At 40.0% G+C, this 13,060-nt stretch overlaps 1 protein-coding gene across 3 annotated transcripts in view; it reads left to right on the top strand.

Annotated features, from left to right (window-relative positions):
* KCNH8 (potassium voltage-gated channel subfamily H member 8) overlaps nucleotides 1-2,906 on the top strand; it is a 380,763-nt gene extending 377,857 nt beyond the window's left edge. For all 3 annotated transcript variants that reach the window (XM_005545676.4, XM_074033725.1, XM_074033726.1), the window contains one exon: nucleotides 653-2,906. In XM_005545676.4, coding sequence (XP_005545733.2) covers nucleotides 653-1,357 — 705 coding nt within the window. In that variant the 3' untranslated portion in view covers nucleotides 1,358-2,906. The remainder of the gene's footprint in view (nucleotides 1-652) is intronic.
* The last annotated feature ends 10,154 nt before the right edge of the window (nucleotides 2,907-13,060 follow it).

Raw genomic sequence — 13,060 nt, 5'->3', positions numbered from 1 at the left:
TCATTCTGTTTAAGAATCCCAAATCATTACTTAAGATCCCCAGACTACTTATGCCCCTCTAGGATCTTTCAGAATGAGGACGTCTTTAGATCAGGATGTATGTTCATTCAGATGCCTAACCTACCCAGTCACCCCTTGGGCTTGGTTGGAGTTGGAGCAGCTTTTCAGGCTTTCTTATTAAGAAATTTCTTTTTCATGGCTCACACCTGTAATCCCAGCACTTTGGGAGTCCGAGGTGGGCGGATCACAAGGTTAGGAGATCGAGAGCATCCTGGCTAACATGGTGAAACCCCATCTCTACTAAAAATACAAAAAATTAGCCAGGCATTGTGGCAGGTGCCTATAGTCCCAGCTACTCGGGAGGCCAAGGCAGGGGAATGGCGTGAACCTGGGAGGCAGAGGTTGCAGTGAGCCGAGATCGCGCCACTGCACTCCAGCCTGGGCGACAGTGCGAGACTCCGTCTCAAAAAAGAAAAATTAAAAAAAAAAAGAAATTTCTTTTTCACCAAGCAAATGCTAAAATGTTTAAAAATAAATAAGGAGGAATAAAAGAAAACCAAAAGAAATATCACTTCCCTGCTTCATTTCTCTGAAATTTGGTCACTACTTTGCACCTCTAACTATTGCCTTTCACTTTGCTCTATCCACATAGGTAACAACATTGACTCAGGAAGTTTCTCAGTTGGGTAAAGACATGAGAAATGTGATCCAGCTTCTGGAAAACGTTCTGTCACCTCAGCAGCCATCACGGTTTTGCTCTCTGCACAGCACCTCTGTGTGTCCCTCCAGGGAGAGCTTACAGACCAGAATGAGCTGGAGTGTGCACCAGCCTTGCCTACACTTGCAAACAGGTGGGGCTGCCTATACGCAAGCACAACTTTGTAGCAGTAATATCACCTCAGACATTTGGAGTGTGGATCCCTCCTCTGTGGGGAGCAGCCCCCAACGAACTGGAGCTCATGAGCAAAATCCTGCAGACAGTGAACTTTATCATTCTCCAAGCCTTGATTATTCACCTTCCCACTACCAGGTTGTCCAAGAAGGTCATTTGCAATTTTTAAGGTGCATCTCTCCACATTCAGATTCTACGCTGACACCTCTGCAGTCCATTTCAGCAACTCTCTCATCCTCTGTCTGCTCCTCTTCGGAGACATCTTTGCACCTAGTTCTCCCAAGCAGATCAGAGGAGGGCAGCTTCAGTCAGGGAACTGTGAGTTCCTTCAGTCTGGAAAACTTACCAGGATCTTGGAACCAGGAAGGAATGGCATCAGCGTCTACAAAACCTTTGGAGAACTTTCCACTGGAAGTTGTCACAAGCACAGCAGAAGTGAAAGATAACAAAGCCATAAATGTATGATATTAGTGCCCATGAAGCAGCTGCTAATTTCAAACCTACCACTGCATGACAGTTTTAGTTTGCCTTTTTTGCCTCTGGTGGGTAGGAAGACTGAGCAAAGCTGGGAATCCTGCAGAAAAGAGTGTGAGGAGTCAGGGAAAGGCAGAACCACCTCCATGCTGTAGCAAACAATTTCTAGATGCTAGAAGCATAATAGAAACATTTTTCTGTACAGGTATTAAACTACTGGTCTGTTTGACAGACATTGGTAACAATCCAAAGACCCTGAGGGTCTGAGCAGCTAGAAGTCCTAGACAAAGAATTTGTGGATGACTTTTGTCCCAGGTGGCTTTTGTGAAGTGTGGCAAAGGTTTTTCATGAGTGCCTGATTGTCATTCCTGAACAATATCCATAGCACTGTTGGCCTCAGGAGTGTACAGCTCCTGCTGATCTATTTTTCTTTTTGTGAAGGCAAAGGGACAATTATCACTGCATGTCATCTCCTAGACAATCAGTCAAATAGAACTGGTGGCCAATTGTTAGCTATTCGCACGTTATTTGCCATGTAAATGAAAACGTCTTTATTTATCAAAAAAACACAGAGGCTATTTTTATATCCTTGGTATGAAATATGTATTTAAACTATTTAAATATTTATAAAGAAATGAATGTTTTCTTTTCATTTTGGTAAAAAAAAAAAAAAGCTTGCTGTTTTAACAAGAAATGCACTACTGTTGTGTATAGTAGATCAAAAATTATTTATTACTAAGAGGATGTAGTTTCCAAAGGAATCCCCCATTTTCTCTGCATGTAGTTTGCAACAAATGTATTCTCATGCTTCTGGATTATAAAAGAAAAGTGAAGTCATATTTTGTTGATGAAATAAAAACATGGACTGAGTGTCAACTACATGAGCTTTGGCATGGGGTAGACAGGCTCCATCTAGGCTCTGCCGACTCATGTCAATGACCTGATTCAAGGTCGTTGTGCCAGCAGAAATGTCTGTCCTCTAGGCATCATATTTTGTGGCTCAAGAATTCAAAATGGGTCTGTGGACATAGGGCAATTTTGGACTCAAAGTGAGGGAGAAAACCTGGGTGTGTCCTTTCCCAGTGCTTTTCTTTTACAAGAGGTAGTAGACCAGTGGAAATCCCCAAATGGAGCCAAGACTTCTGAGCTGTAACTTGTGGGAGTAATACCAGCTTGCAGTGGGTCAGCACTTTACCTTTTTTCTTTAAGGCTCCACAACGCTATGCAGTGCAGTTGTTTTCATTCCTATTTTTCATAAATCTCAGGGGAAGCCCCAGAGATTACACAGTCAGGAATGCTAACACAGTCTAGAATCCATAATGTTCCCTACATCTCTCACTAACAGGCAAATTCAGATGCTGGGATTGGCAATGATTTAAGCACCTTCACTTAAGTTTTATGTTATGTTTTAGAACAGTTATGGTCTAATTGTCTTGGACATTTTGGGAAGACATATTGGGTTCACATTCTGGAGTTCTCTATTTTCCACCACAAAGAATAAACAATCTGAGAATTGTATCATTAAAAGTATCTAAACACACCAAGACTTCTGATGTTGTGTGAATCTTGCACCTTAAAACTGGATAGAACAGCAGAGAGAAAAGATATCTTTTCTAAGAAAAATGAACACAGGACATGTTTATAAGGCAGGTCACTCAGGACTCAATGCCTTCTACTTTCCTCCTCTCCAAAATTCAGTCTTTCCCTAAGTTAAGGCGAAAAGTGAGACAAAGGCAGCATTCTAGATTTCATGTATTCATTTACATTCTCCCTTCTGCTCTTCTTGACCTGTGTAATCATTTTAAGTGCAGTTCAAAAAGAGTTAACTGGTGTTGGCTCACAGGTGTCCTTCCGGCAAACTACACTGCTATTACTAATGCTAACAAGAATAACTGGCATTCTGTTTCTTGAGTACTGACTTTGTACCAGTCAGTTTTTAGGAATTAATACACATTATACTTCCTTGTGTATTAATCAAACACTGCTAACAGTTACTTATTTGTTATTATTATCCCTATTTTACAAGGGAATAATTGAGGCACAGATTTTTTTTTAACTTGCCCAGTCACATTATTTTAAATGATTGATAGACTCATGGCTGCTTTAAGTACCTCTCTCTTCATGTTCACATGCATGCTTGTTGATCTTTGAAACTCTACTAATAATTACAATTGACCACTGAACAATGAGGGGCAAGGGGGCTGACCCCACACACAGTTAAAAATTCATATATAACTTTTGACTCTCCAAAAATTTAACTTTAATAGCCTATTGTTGACTGGAAGCCTTACTGATAACATAAACAGTTGATTTACATACATTTTGTATATTATATGTATTATATACTGTATTCTCACAATAAAAAAGCTAGAGAAAAGAAAATTGTATTAAGAAAATCATGAAGAGCAAATATGTTTACTCTTCATTAACTGGAAGTGGATCATCATAAAGGTGTTCATTGTCATAGTCTTCACATTGAATAGGCTGAAGGAGGAAGAGGAGGAGTCTTGCTGTCTCAGGGGTGGCAGAAGCTGAAGAAAATCCGCATATGAGTGGATCATGCAGTTCAAACCCATGTTGTTCAAGGGTCAACTACAACTTTTTTCAAAATCAGTGAATAAAATATTTGAGTTATTTTTACAATGCAAGTAAACAAATAGGATTAATTAGCTAAGTTCTTGGGATTTGGGGATGTTCCCGTGAATTGGCTGGAAACAAGCCCATATTTTCCATCCAATCACCTTCTCTGTATTTACTCAACATCTGACTTTAGCAGGCATGAGAGCCAGCTCCCTGACCTGCATGGAGCTGCAGCTGGACAAAAGTGAGTAAGCACCTGGGAGGAGAGAGGGCTCCCATGCATTTCTTCCATGAGGACCTCTGCCTCATCCAAATCAGTCCCATTTTATTCCTTATCGACAATTTCCCCCATCTACTCTGATAAATAGGACTCTCCCATATCCAGGGCAACTCAGGATGATACAGTTTAGTTCTATTTTGTTTAAGTATGTGCTAATAATATTCTAGAAAGTGAGAATTTCAAGTTTTCCTAGATGTTTCATTGTCCAAGCATTGTAGCTGCATAAATAGCAAAGGCCCTTGTTTTCTTATCAGGGATGCATTTTTGAGCCCCTCCATTTTCTTCACCTACTCACCCTCTGCTGAAGGAACATCCCAGGAACCCAGAGGCAACAAAAGCAGTTACTTTCTTGGTCAAGGTAGTTTTCTTTTTTTATTATTATGTTGAGAATAAATATCTTCTATGCAATTCTAATTAAAACCAGAGAGATTAAGCAAAACTTCATATTAATTCAATATAAGAAGAAATTTCTGATAATTCCGGCTACTTACAAATGGAGTTTATTGTTTATCCCCAATAAAGTGTCCTCTCAGAGGCTGCATGAATATTTGATAGGAACAGTTTTTCCAGAAGGTCTGTGCATTGGATGTGAAGTCAGCAGAATGCCTACATCACAACCACAGGGAGTATATATTTGAAATGCAGAAAATCTAGCTTCAAGCCAGCTGCTTTGGATGGGTCCTGAAACTCTACCATTTAGTAAACTTCCTGCGTGACTCAAATCTAAAGGCTGAGAAGTATTGGTCTAGAATCTATAGAAGTACAAGTCTGAGTCCTAGCTAATCTGTATGTAAGTAGACAACTATTGAAATTCTATTAAGGACAGCCCAGAGTCTGTAATTGTATAATAAAGAAAGTTGATTAACTCCTAAATCAGTAGTCCTCCAACTTTAGTTCAAATAATGTATTTCTGGAGGATCTTATTAAAAGAGAGATTTCAGGGCTCCAACTCCTCGGACATGAGCTAAGTCCCCAAGTGATTCTAATATGTATGTTCCAAGAAATAAATTCTGAAAACATTGTCCTAAGAAGTACAACCATTCCTTTTACAATGAGCTAGTTCTGTGAGAAGATGGACCATCTAGAATCAAACCAATTAAAACCGACAAGTTTCTTTCTGTACAGTTCCAAATACATCAATGACTTTTTTTAATCAAAGTAACTGATATCTTTTCTCCAAGAGAGCTTTGAACATGCATCAATTACTTCAATGAAAAATGATTGTCTACTGTGTGTCTTGCACCACTTATACCTCTTGTTTTGTTGTAGATCTTTGTTTTCTTGTTTCATTTAGATTTTCTAGAAGAAAAAAGAAAAGTGAAAATACCTTCTGAAGTTTCAAAAACGGGTCAGTTATCTGATAGGAATCATATTTGTATGTGAAGCAAGATAACTATTTGGTCAGTAGATGACAGTTGCTGTGGATGTCCCCTATGTGAAATGGAATTGCTAATGTTAAGATTGTGATTTTATTCATAACAATGAAAACAGCCTGCCCCAAATAGTTCTTGCTAAAGCTACTTATTCTCATGGCATATATAGCTCATTTTCTAAGGTCATCTTTTTAAGACGTTGCTTTTATGTCTTCTTTTCTAAGTATATAGTGCTTCAAATGTAGTCTTCTCTTAGACACCATCATCACTGAAAATAGAACTTGGGTACATATGCAGGCACAGGCCTTATTAAAGCCTCTTCCAAAAGGCTTTCCTTTGCCTATTTATTTCACTTTATACAAAGGCAAATGGTCCAAATAAATATTAAGCTGAGAAAGGAGCAGGAGTTTTGGAAGAACACAAAGGAGTGTTTGCCTCCAACCATGTTTTCTTGCTCTGTGATCTGGACAGTTATTCAAGACATCTGAGCCTCAATTTCTTCATCTAAAACTTGAAGAATAAAATACATCCAATTTTCAGAGTCTTCGTGAGAGTTAATGAAGGAAATTTTGTGAAGGCACACTACCCGACGTACAATAAACGCTAAATAAATGTCAATTTATCTTCCTGACCTTTCATCCCCTGGTTCCTAACCTATTTCCCCCTCCTCCCCTCATCTCCTTCTGCCCTCTCCTTCCTGATTTTTTTCACCTTTCCTTGCCCCCACCCTCCTCTTCCCCAACTTCTTCCTGGCTCTCCCTTTATCTCCAGCCTCATCCCACTTACATCTTCTCTGTTCTCTCTTTCCCGCTCCATCCTCTCCCCTTGGCCCTTCCTCACGCTTCCTCCTTTTCCCTCTCCCTCAGTGTTCCAGGCCACTTTCTGGAAAATGAATCCTCTCTTTGACATTTTCTCTGCTTAGGTCACAAACTAGCTTTCATAATATATCCCCTACAGTCTATTCATCACAGTGTTAACAATCAAGTCAACATTTACCTTTTTTAAAAAAGTTGTTAAAGAGCCACCAGGGCAGAAAAACGTGCTGTTTCTGCCCCCAGCCACCTTATCCCCAACCCGTGTGGCTTCTAATATGTCTATCTGAATTTCAGTGAAGTTTTATTTTGAACTCTTTAATTACAGAAAGATACAGGAAGTTTACTCACTAACACAAATATATTCTACAAACACACACCATGTTCCCCATAAAGTTTTTCTGTAGAGATTTGCTGTTGCTTCAGAAATCACACACATATATGTCACACCTACCACCCCTGGTAACAGAAGACCTGAGCACTATCAGCCAAAAGCCTCAGAGCTTTCTCTGTGGCAAATGTTGTTGCCCTCTTACCCACAGTTCCTCTGGCTAGAGGCAGAGCTTACGAAATATCTGCCACTACACACAGATGCCTTCAAAGCTTCCCTAAAGAAGCCCATCGTGTGAGTAGGTCTCATCAGAGGAAATAAGCCAAATGTTACCTCCTGCAGCTTGTGTCCTGAAAGAACCTATTCCTTGGTTTGTGTCATTCAACAGAGCCCTGAATAAACAGTATAAAAGACACGAGGGCAGCACAGTGAGGCAGAGATAGACCAGCACTTCCACACCTGTCATTGCAGGTAATTAAATAAGCTGTACATTCCAGAAAAAAAAAACAGCTGGTGGGAAAAACTGTGTCCGAAGGGCAAAACTATGCCTTCTTAGGCTACTTCCTTTTAATGTGGGTTTTTCCCTTAAGGAGATAAGAAGCTGGAAATGGGATGGAATTTGATGCTGAAGCTAAGCTTCTGGGTCTTTTTCACAGTTGGCTTGATAAAAATAGAACATACATATGTGATATATTTAAGTACAACAAAGAATCAAATAAGAGGAAGTGAGACTTAAAAGTGTGTCTGTGCTTTTTATTTTTGTAAAGAACTAATATACTAAGTTGAAAGTACCATTTTCATTTAAGAATTTCCTCCAGGGTAAAGAGTACCCCATTGCTTTGGCACTTTTACTTGCAATGGTAATTTTTTTTAACCAGTACTGACTCCTGAACTTTACACTACTCCTGTAGCTTTATTCTTCAATATGGTTTATTTGTCCTGAGAGAGAATTATTTCTGAACTCTGCATGGGGGTCAGTATTAAATGTTACTAAGGAAGGGGCTCAAACTCAGCCCCATCTTTCGGGGAACACAGAGCCCTCTGGGTAGCTGCAGCCACATGGCCGACACTCAGCATCTTCGGGGCCCCTTGCTATGATTGGCAGTGATGTCCAGAAGCCCTCAGATGGAAACACAGATTTCCAAAAGCTGCCATGATAACTTATTGACCAAAATGAGTCATAAGAGTTCCTCCTGCTCTAATCAGACAACCTGTGGAACCAAATCTAATTGTCAACTCTGGCTTCTAGTACCCCAAAGGTATTTGGGCCCTGGGCTTAGATCACTTAGCATATCTCTTGTTAACTTACACAAAAGTTAAGTTAACTTACACTTAACTTAACTGTAAGTTAACTTACACTTGTTAACTTACACAAAAGTCACGTCTACAGAAAAGGGGTAAAGAAGACGAAATTTCTGACTTTTGGTTCCCAAGGTGTGATTTGCGGGACAATAGCAGCAGCTTCATCTGGAAGCTTGTTAAAAATGCAAAATCTTGGACCCGATCCCAGAGCAGTGAATCAGGATCTACATTTTGACAAGATTCTCAGGTAATTTGTGCACATGTTAAAGGCTTAGAAATACACAGACAAGGCCGGGTGCGGTGGCTCATGCCTGTAATCCCAGCACTTTGGGAGGCTGAGGTGGGCAGATCACAAGGTCAAGAGATGGAGACCATCCTGGCTAACATGCTGAAACCCCATCTCTACTAAAAATACAAAAATTAAACAGGTGTGGTGGTGGGCGCCTGTAGTCCCAGCTACTCGGGAGGCCGAGTCAGGAGAATCGCTTGAACCCGGGAGGTGGAGGTTGCAGTGAGCAGAGATCACGCCACTGCACTCCAGCCTGGCAGCAGAGCAAGACTCCATCAAAAAAGGGAAGGGAGCGGGAGGGGAGGGGTGAAGAGAAAAGAGAAGAGAAGAGAAGAGAAGAGAAGAGAAGAGAAGAGAAGAGAAGAGAAGAGAAGAGAAGAGAAGAGAAAGAAAAATAAAGAAATACCCTGACAAACATTGGTTCTTGACTCTGGCTACCCATTGGAATTACCTATGTCACTTTTAACAAACAGATTCCTGGCCTTAACCACAAAGAGTTTGATTTAGTTTGTGTGGGTAGTACGTAAGTATTGGTAATGTTTACATTACTTCAGTATACACCCAGGGTTGAAGAAAACACTGCTTTAGAACGGTAGTTTTCAAAATGTGGTGGCTTAACCAGCAGCGACCAGCATCACCAGGAACTTGTTAGACATGCAAATTCACACTCCACCCCAGACATATAGAATCAGAAACTCTGGGGGTAGGCCCAGCAACCTGTGGTGCTTCTGATACCAGCTAAAGTTCGAGAACTACTGCTCTAGTCTAGATGACAAAGGACGCAGCCTCGGCTGAAGTAGGGTTTAAGCAGGAAAGAATGTGCATATAGTTACAAGGTATATAACAAGATGTGTATCAATATCAACCTTCCTCTTGGAGACTCATCATCTTCTTTCCACTTCAAATACTCCTCTGTTTTAAAACCATAGTAGTAGATGGACCTATCACTTTCTGATTAGAATAGGCTCCCCATAATGCCATCTATTCTATCATTTCTAATTTAGCTTAGAGATATCATTGTGAAGGATTTTATTCCTCTGATATCATTGGCACATCTCAGTTTTATGAGTCTGAGCTTGGGAAAAGAATAATTGTTGGTTACAAGAGTAGATCACAATTGTAGGTCTTGTGAACCATCAGCTGAGACAGAAGTTCTTCCCTCAAGACTACAGACAGTGTGTCCCATGGAAAAACCTAATGTTTTTTCTCATTTTGAGTAAAGATGGTTGTTGTGTTCAGAAATCAGAGCTTTATATTGCAACACAAAACCAGCTCCATATATAAGCCGTAAGAGCAGCACTGTGTTGTTTTAACCACGTTCATAAAAAATAACTAATAGCCTCCTATCTGACTGTGAAGAGGTGGTATCTACTGACAATAAAATATCATATATGAAATAATGAGAATGGAAAGTTTGCTGTTATTACAAACTGTTTCTGTATCTTAATGCTGCTGCCTACATGGCTGATGTGGCAATCCTTCACAGAGTTTCACTTTTAAACAAGTTAAATTTATTTTTATATGTACAGCACCTATACTCCAGGGTTTATGTATTTAGACTACAATAATAGGTCTGCATTTATCTAACACGTAGTTAACACTGTCTTTATAAAGACATTTTCTGAAGTAAATATAAAGAATGAGACTTGGGCTAAGATAAATTGAGTTCTTTTTTTTTTTTTTTTTTTTAGGCGGAGCCTCACTCGGTCGCCCAGGCTGGAGGGCAGTGGCGCGATCTCCTCTTACTGCAAGCTCCGCCTCCCGGGTTCACGCCATTCTCCTGCCTCAGCCTCCAGAGTAGCTGGGACTACAGGCGCCCGCCACCACGCCCGGCTAATTTTTTGTATTTTTAGTAGAGATGGGGTTTCATCGTGTTAGCCAGGATGCTCTCGATTTCCTGACCTCGTGATCCGCCCGCCTGGGCCTCCCAAAGTGCTGGGATTACAGGCGTGAGCCCCCGCGCCCGGCCTAAGCTGAGTTCTTTACTTTACTGCTTAACTATTTGGCTTTGAACCAAACAAATTCTCAGACTCTTCACGCCCTTTTCTCTGAGACTGGGTTATTTCCGTATGACTTCTCCTAGAAGCATATCCTGATATAAAAATTTTGGTGAAACAGTTTATTTGGAGGATGAATTCAGGAAGCACTGATTAGGGAATGGGAAAGTGAGACTGAAAGAAGGAAGCTAGAAAGTGATATATTATTGAGCAGGTAACCATTGTAAGCAACTGAGGTTCAATCACTCTAAGGAGCTTCAGACAACATTATAGAACATGACTTATGAGTTGCACGCTCTAACAAGGAAGAAGCTGGATTATTCATCCTCCAAGTCTCATCTGTTAATGGCTAAAGGCTGCACCCAGAGATGTTAACTATACATCGGGCCTGTCCCTATGCAAATATAAAGACAAAACATTAGCAGAGAGTCCCAGGAGTTTGCAGTAGAATGCCTTAAGCAGAGCTTGGAACCGTGAGTGCACAGTGTATGTGAGAAGAGCACAAGAGCATCTGCTACATGAGTTATGTGTGTATCAGGTCCAGTCAAAAGGCAGAAACCACACAGTAACTTGAACAGGAAATGCTTAGAATAAATAATTATTATTATGGAAGATAGGTTTCTAAGAAAAGATGAAAGAACATCCGTGGTGGAGAGAGGGTACCCAAGGAGGGAATAAATTTGGAAAGTTTCCAAGACTAGGACACAGACTTTCTGAAAAAGTGGTAGACGTAGCCCAATGAGAGATTTGCTGGGTTGCCTGGGTAAGAAGTGGTCCATTGTCCCTGGACTGAGGCCAGAGGGAAATGCATGCTGGGCAAACAGCAAATCCATCCAGAGGTTCAAGTGGACCAAGGCTAGTGTGAGAAATGGCTCTGGTGTTCAATACACCACTGGGCACCCTGTACCATAGGAACCAACAAAAGAAGCAGGACACAGAACCCATGAAAAGAGCCCTTTCCTCTGCAGTGTCTCTCCAGCGCCCTCTACTGACAACGAGGAAATACTTAGAAGATCCAGTTAGTATCACAAGCAGTATCACAAGCAGAGCAATGAAGGGCAGATTCTGACCACTGACACAAGGAAATACTATTTACATAAGATCATTCGATATGAAGTAAATGGAATAACATGTATTAAAATTACTTTTTAAACCGTAAAGTTCTCTGTGTTAGTCTGTTTAGTGTTTCTGTGACAGAATATCTGAAGTTGAGTAATTTATAAAGAAAATAAGTCTATATTGTGATTTTGCAAGTTGGAATATACAATAAGCATCGCAGTGGCATTCTCTCAGTTTCTGGTGGAGGCTTTCCTGCTGCCTCATAACGTGGGAGAAGGTCAAAGGGGAAGCAGAGAAGCAAAGATGCATAAGCTGAGGGCCGGCACATCCTGGCTTTATTACAACCCACTCTGCAGGAACTAAGGAATTCCCACGAGAACGAATCTGAATCCCATCTTGCCTGAGTGACAACTCACCAAACCATTTATGAAGGATCCACCCCTCTGACCCAAACACTTCCCACTAAGCCCCACCTCCAATGTCACCACATTGGGAATCAAAAATTTCAACATCAGTTTTGGTGGGGACAAACTCAAGCTATATCCAAACCATAGCATTCTCCTTGGTGTGAAAGTAATTGCAGTTTTAAAAGACATTACTTTTAATGTAAAAAAACGCAACTACTTTTGCACTAACCTAATAGTATTTTTTAAATGAGTGTTTGTATGCAAAAACATCATCAGAATTACTATTTATAATAAAACTATGTTTTTCACTAATATGGTTGATTTATTATATTTTTTAAACTATCTTTAGCATATAGTCTTTTAAACAAGGTTTTCTTCTCTGTAAAAATGTCGTAAATTGACTCCCATGTCCATATACATTTTTCATGGTCTAAAATTCCTTTAATGGGAATCAAGTCTTTCTTCTACAGTTAATGATAAGTGCAATATATTTATTTTAATCCACAGAATACAAAGGCTCTAGCATATTTTTATTTCTTTTACAGAAAATTTTGACAGATAATGGAAAAAGTGAGGAAAATGGTCTTTGTACAAAATGAAAAAGCTATTACTGGGCAGTTAGACTGTCCTTGCTTCTCTCCCTCAAAACCCTTCAGGAAACCGCATCTTTTTCTCTCACCCTAGTTAGCACAGAGTCAGATCAGTGCAAAAAAAAAAAATTGTGAAGCTGGAAACCACCATTCTAAGCAAACTATCACAAGGACAGAAAACCAAACACCACATGCTCTCACTCATAGGTGGGAATTGAACAATGAGAACACTTGGACACAGGATGGGGAATATCACACACTGGGGCCTGTCAGGTGGTGGGGAGCTGGGGGAGGGATAGCATTAGGAGAAATACCTAATGTAAATGACGAATGGATGGGTGCAGCAAACGAACATGGCATGTGTATACCTATGTAACAAACCTACATGTTGTGCACATGTACCCTAGAACTTTAAGTATAATAATAAAAAAATTATTTGGGAAATTATGAAAAAAAATTGACTTGAAATCCTCTAATTTATCACACTCTTCTCTCTTATTCTCCTCACTAGTGATATGTCAATTAAAATATCTCCTTGAGAGGTCTTTATCACATACGTATCCAATTAACCTTTCCTCTAAATGAATTAATCTCTTGACTCATCAATGTGCTTCTGGCTATTAATTTATTGTTTCCTTTCAATTACCATTGATGTTCATAGTCACTTATAACTC

This window comes from Macaca fascicularis, chromosome 2 (assembly GCF_037993035.2).
Source record: "Macaca fascicularis isolate 582-1 chromosome 2, T2T-MFA8v1.1".
Classification (NCBI taxonomy): domain Eukaryota; kingdom Metazoa; phylum Chordata; class Mammalia; order Primates; family Cercopithecidae; genus Macaca; species Macaca fascicularis.
The sequence above is the reverse complement of the archived record's forward strand: the minus strand, read 5'-3'. Positions and strand labels throughout refer to the sequence as shown.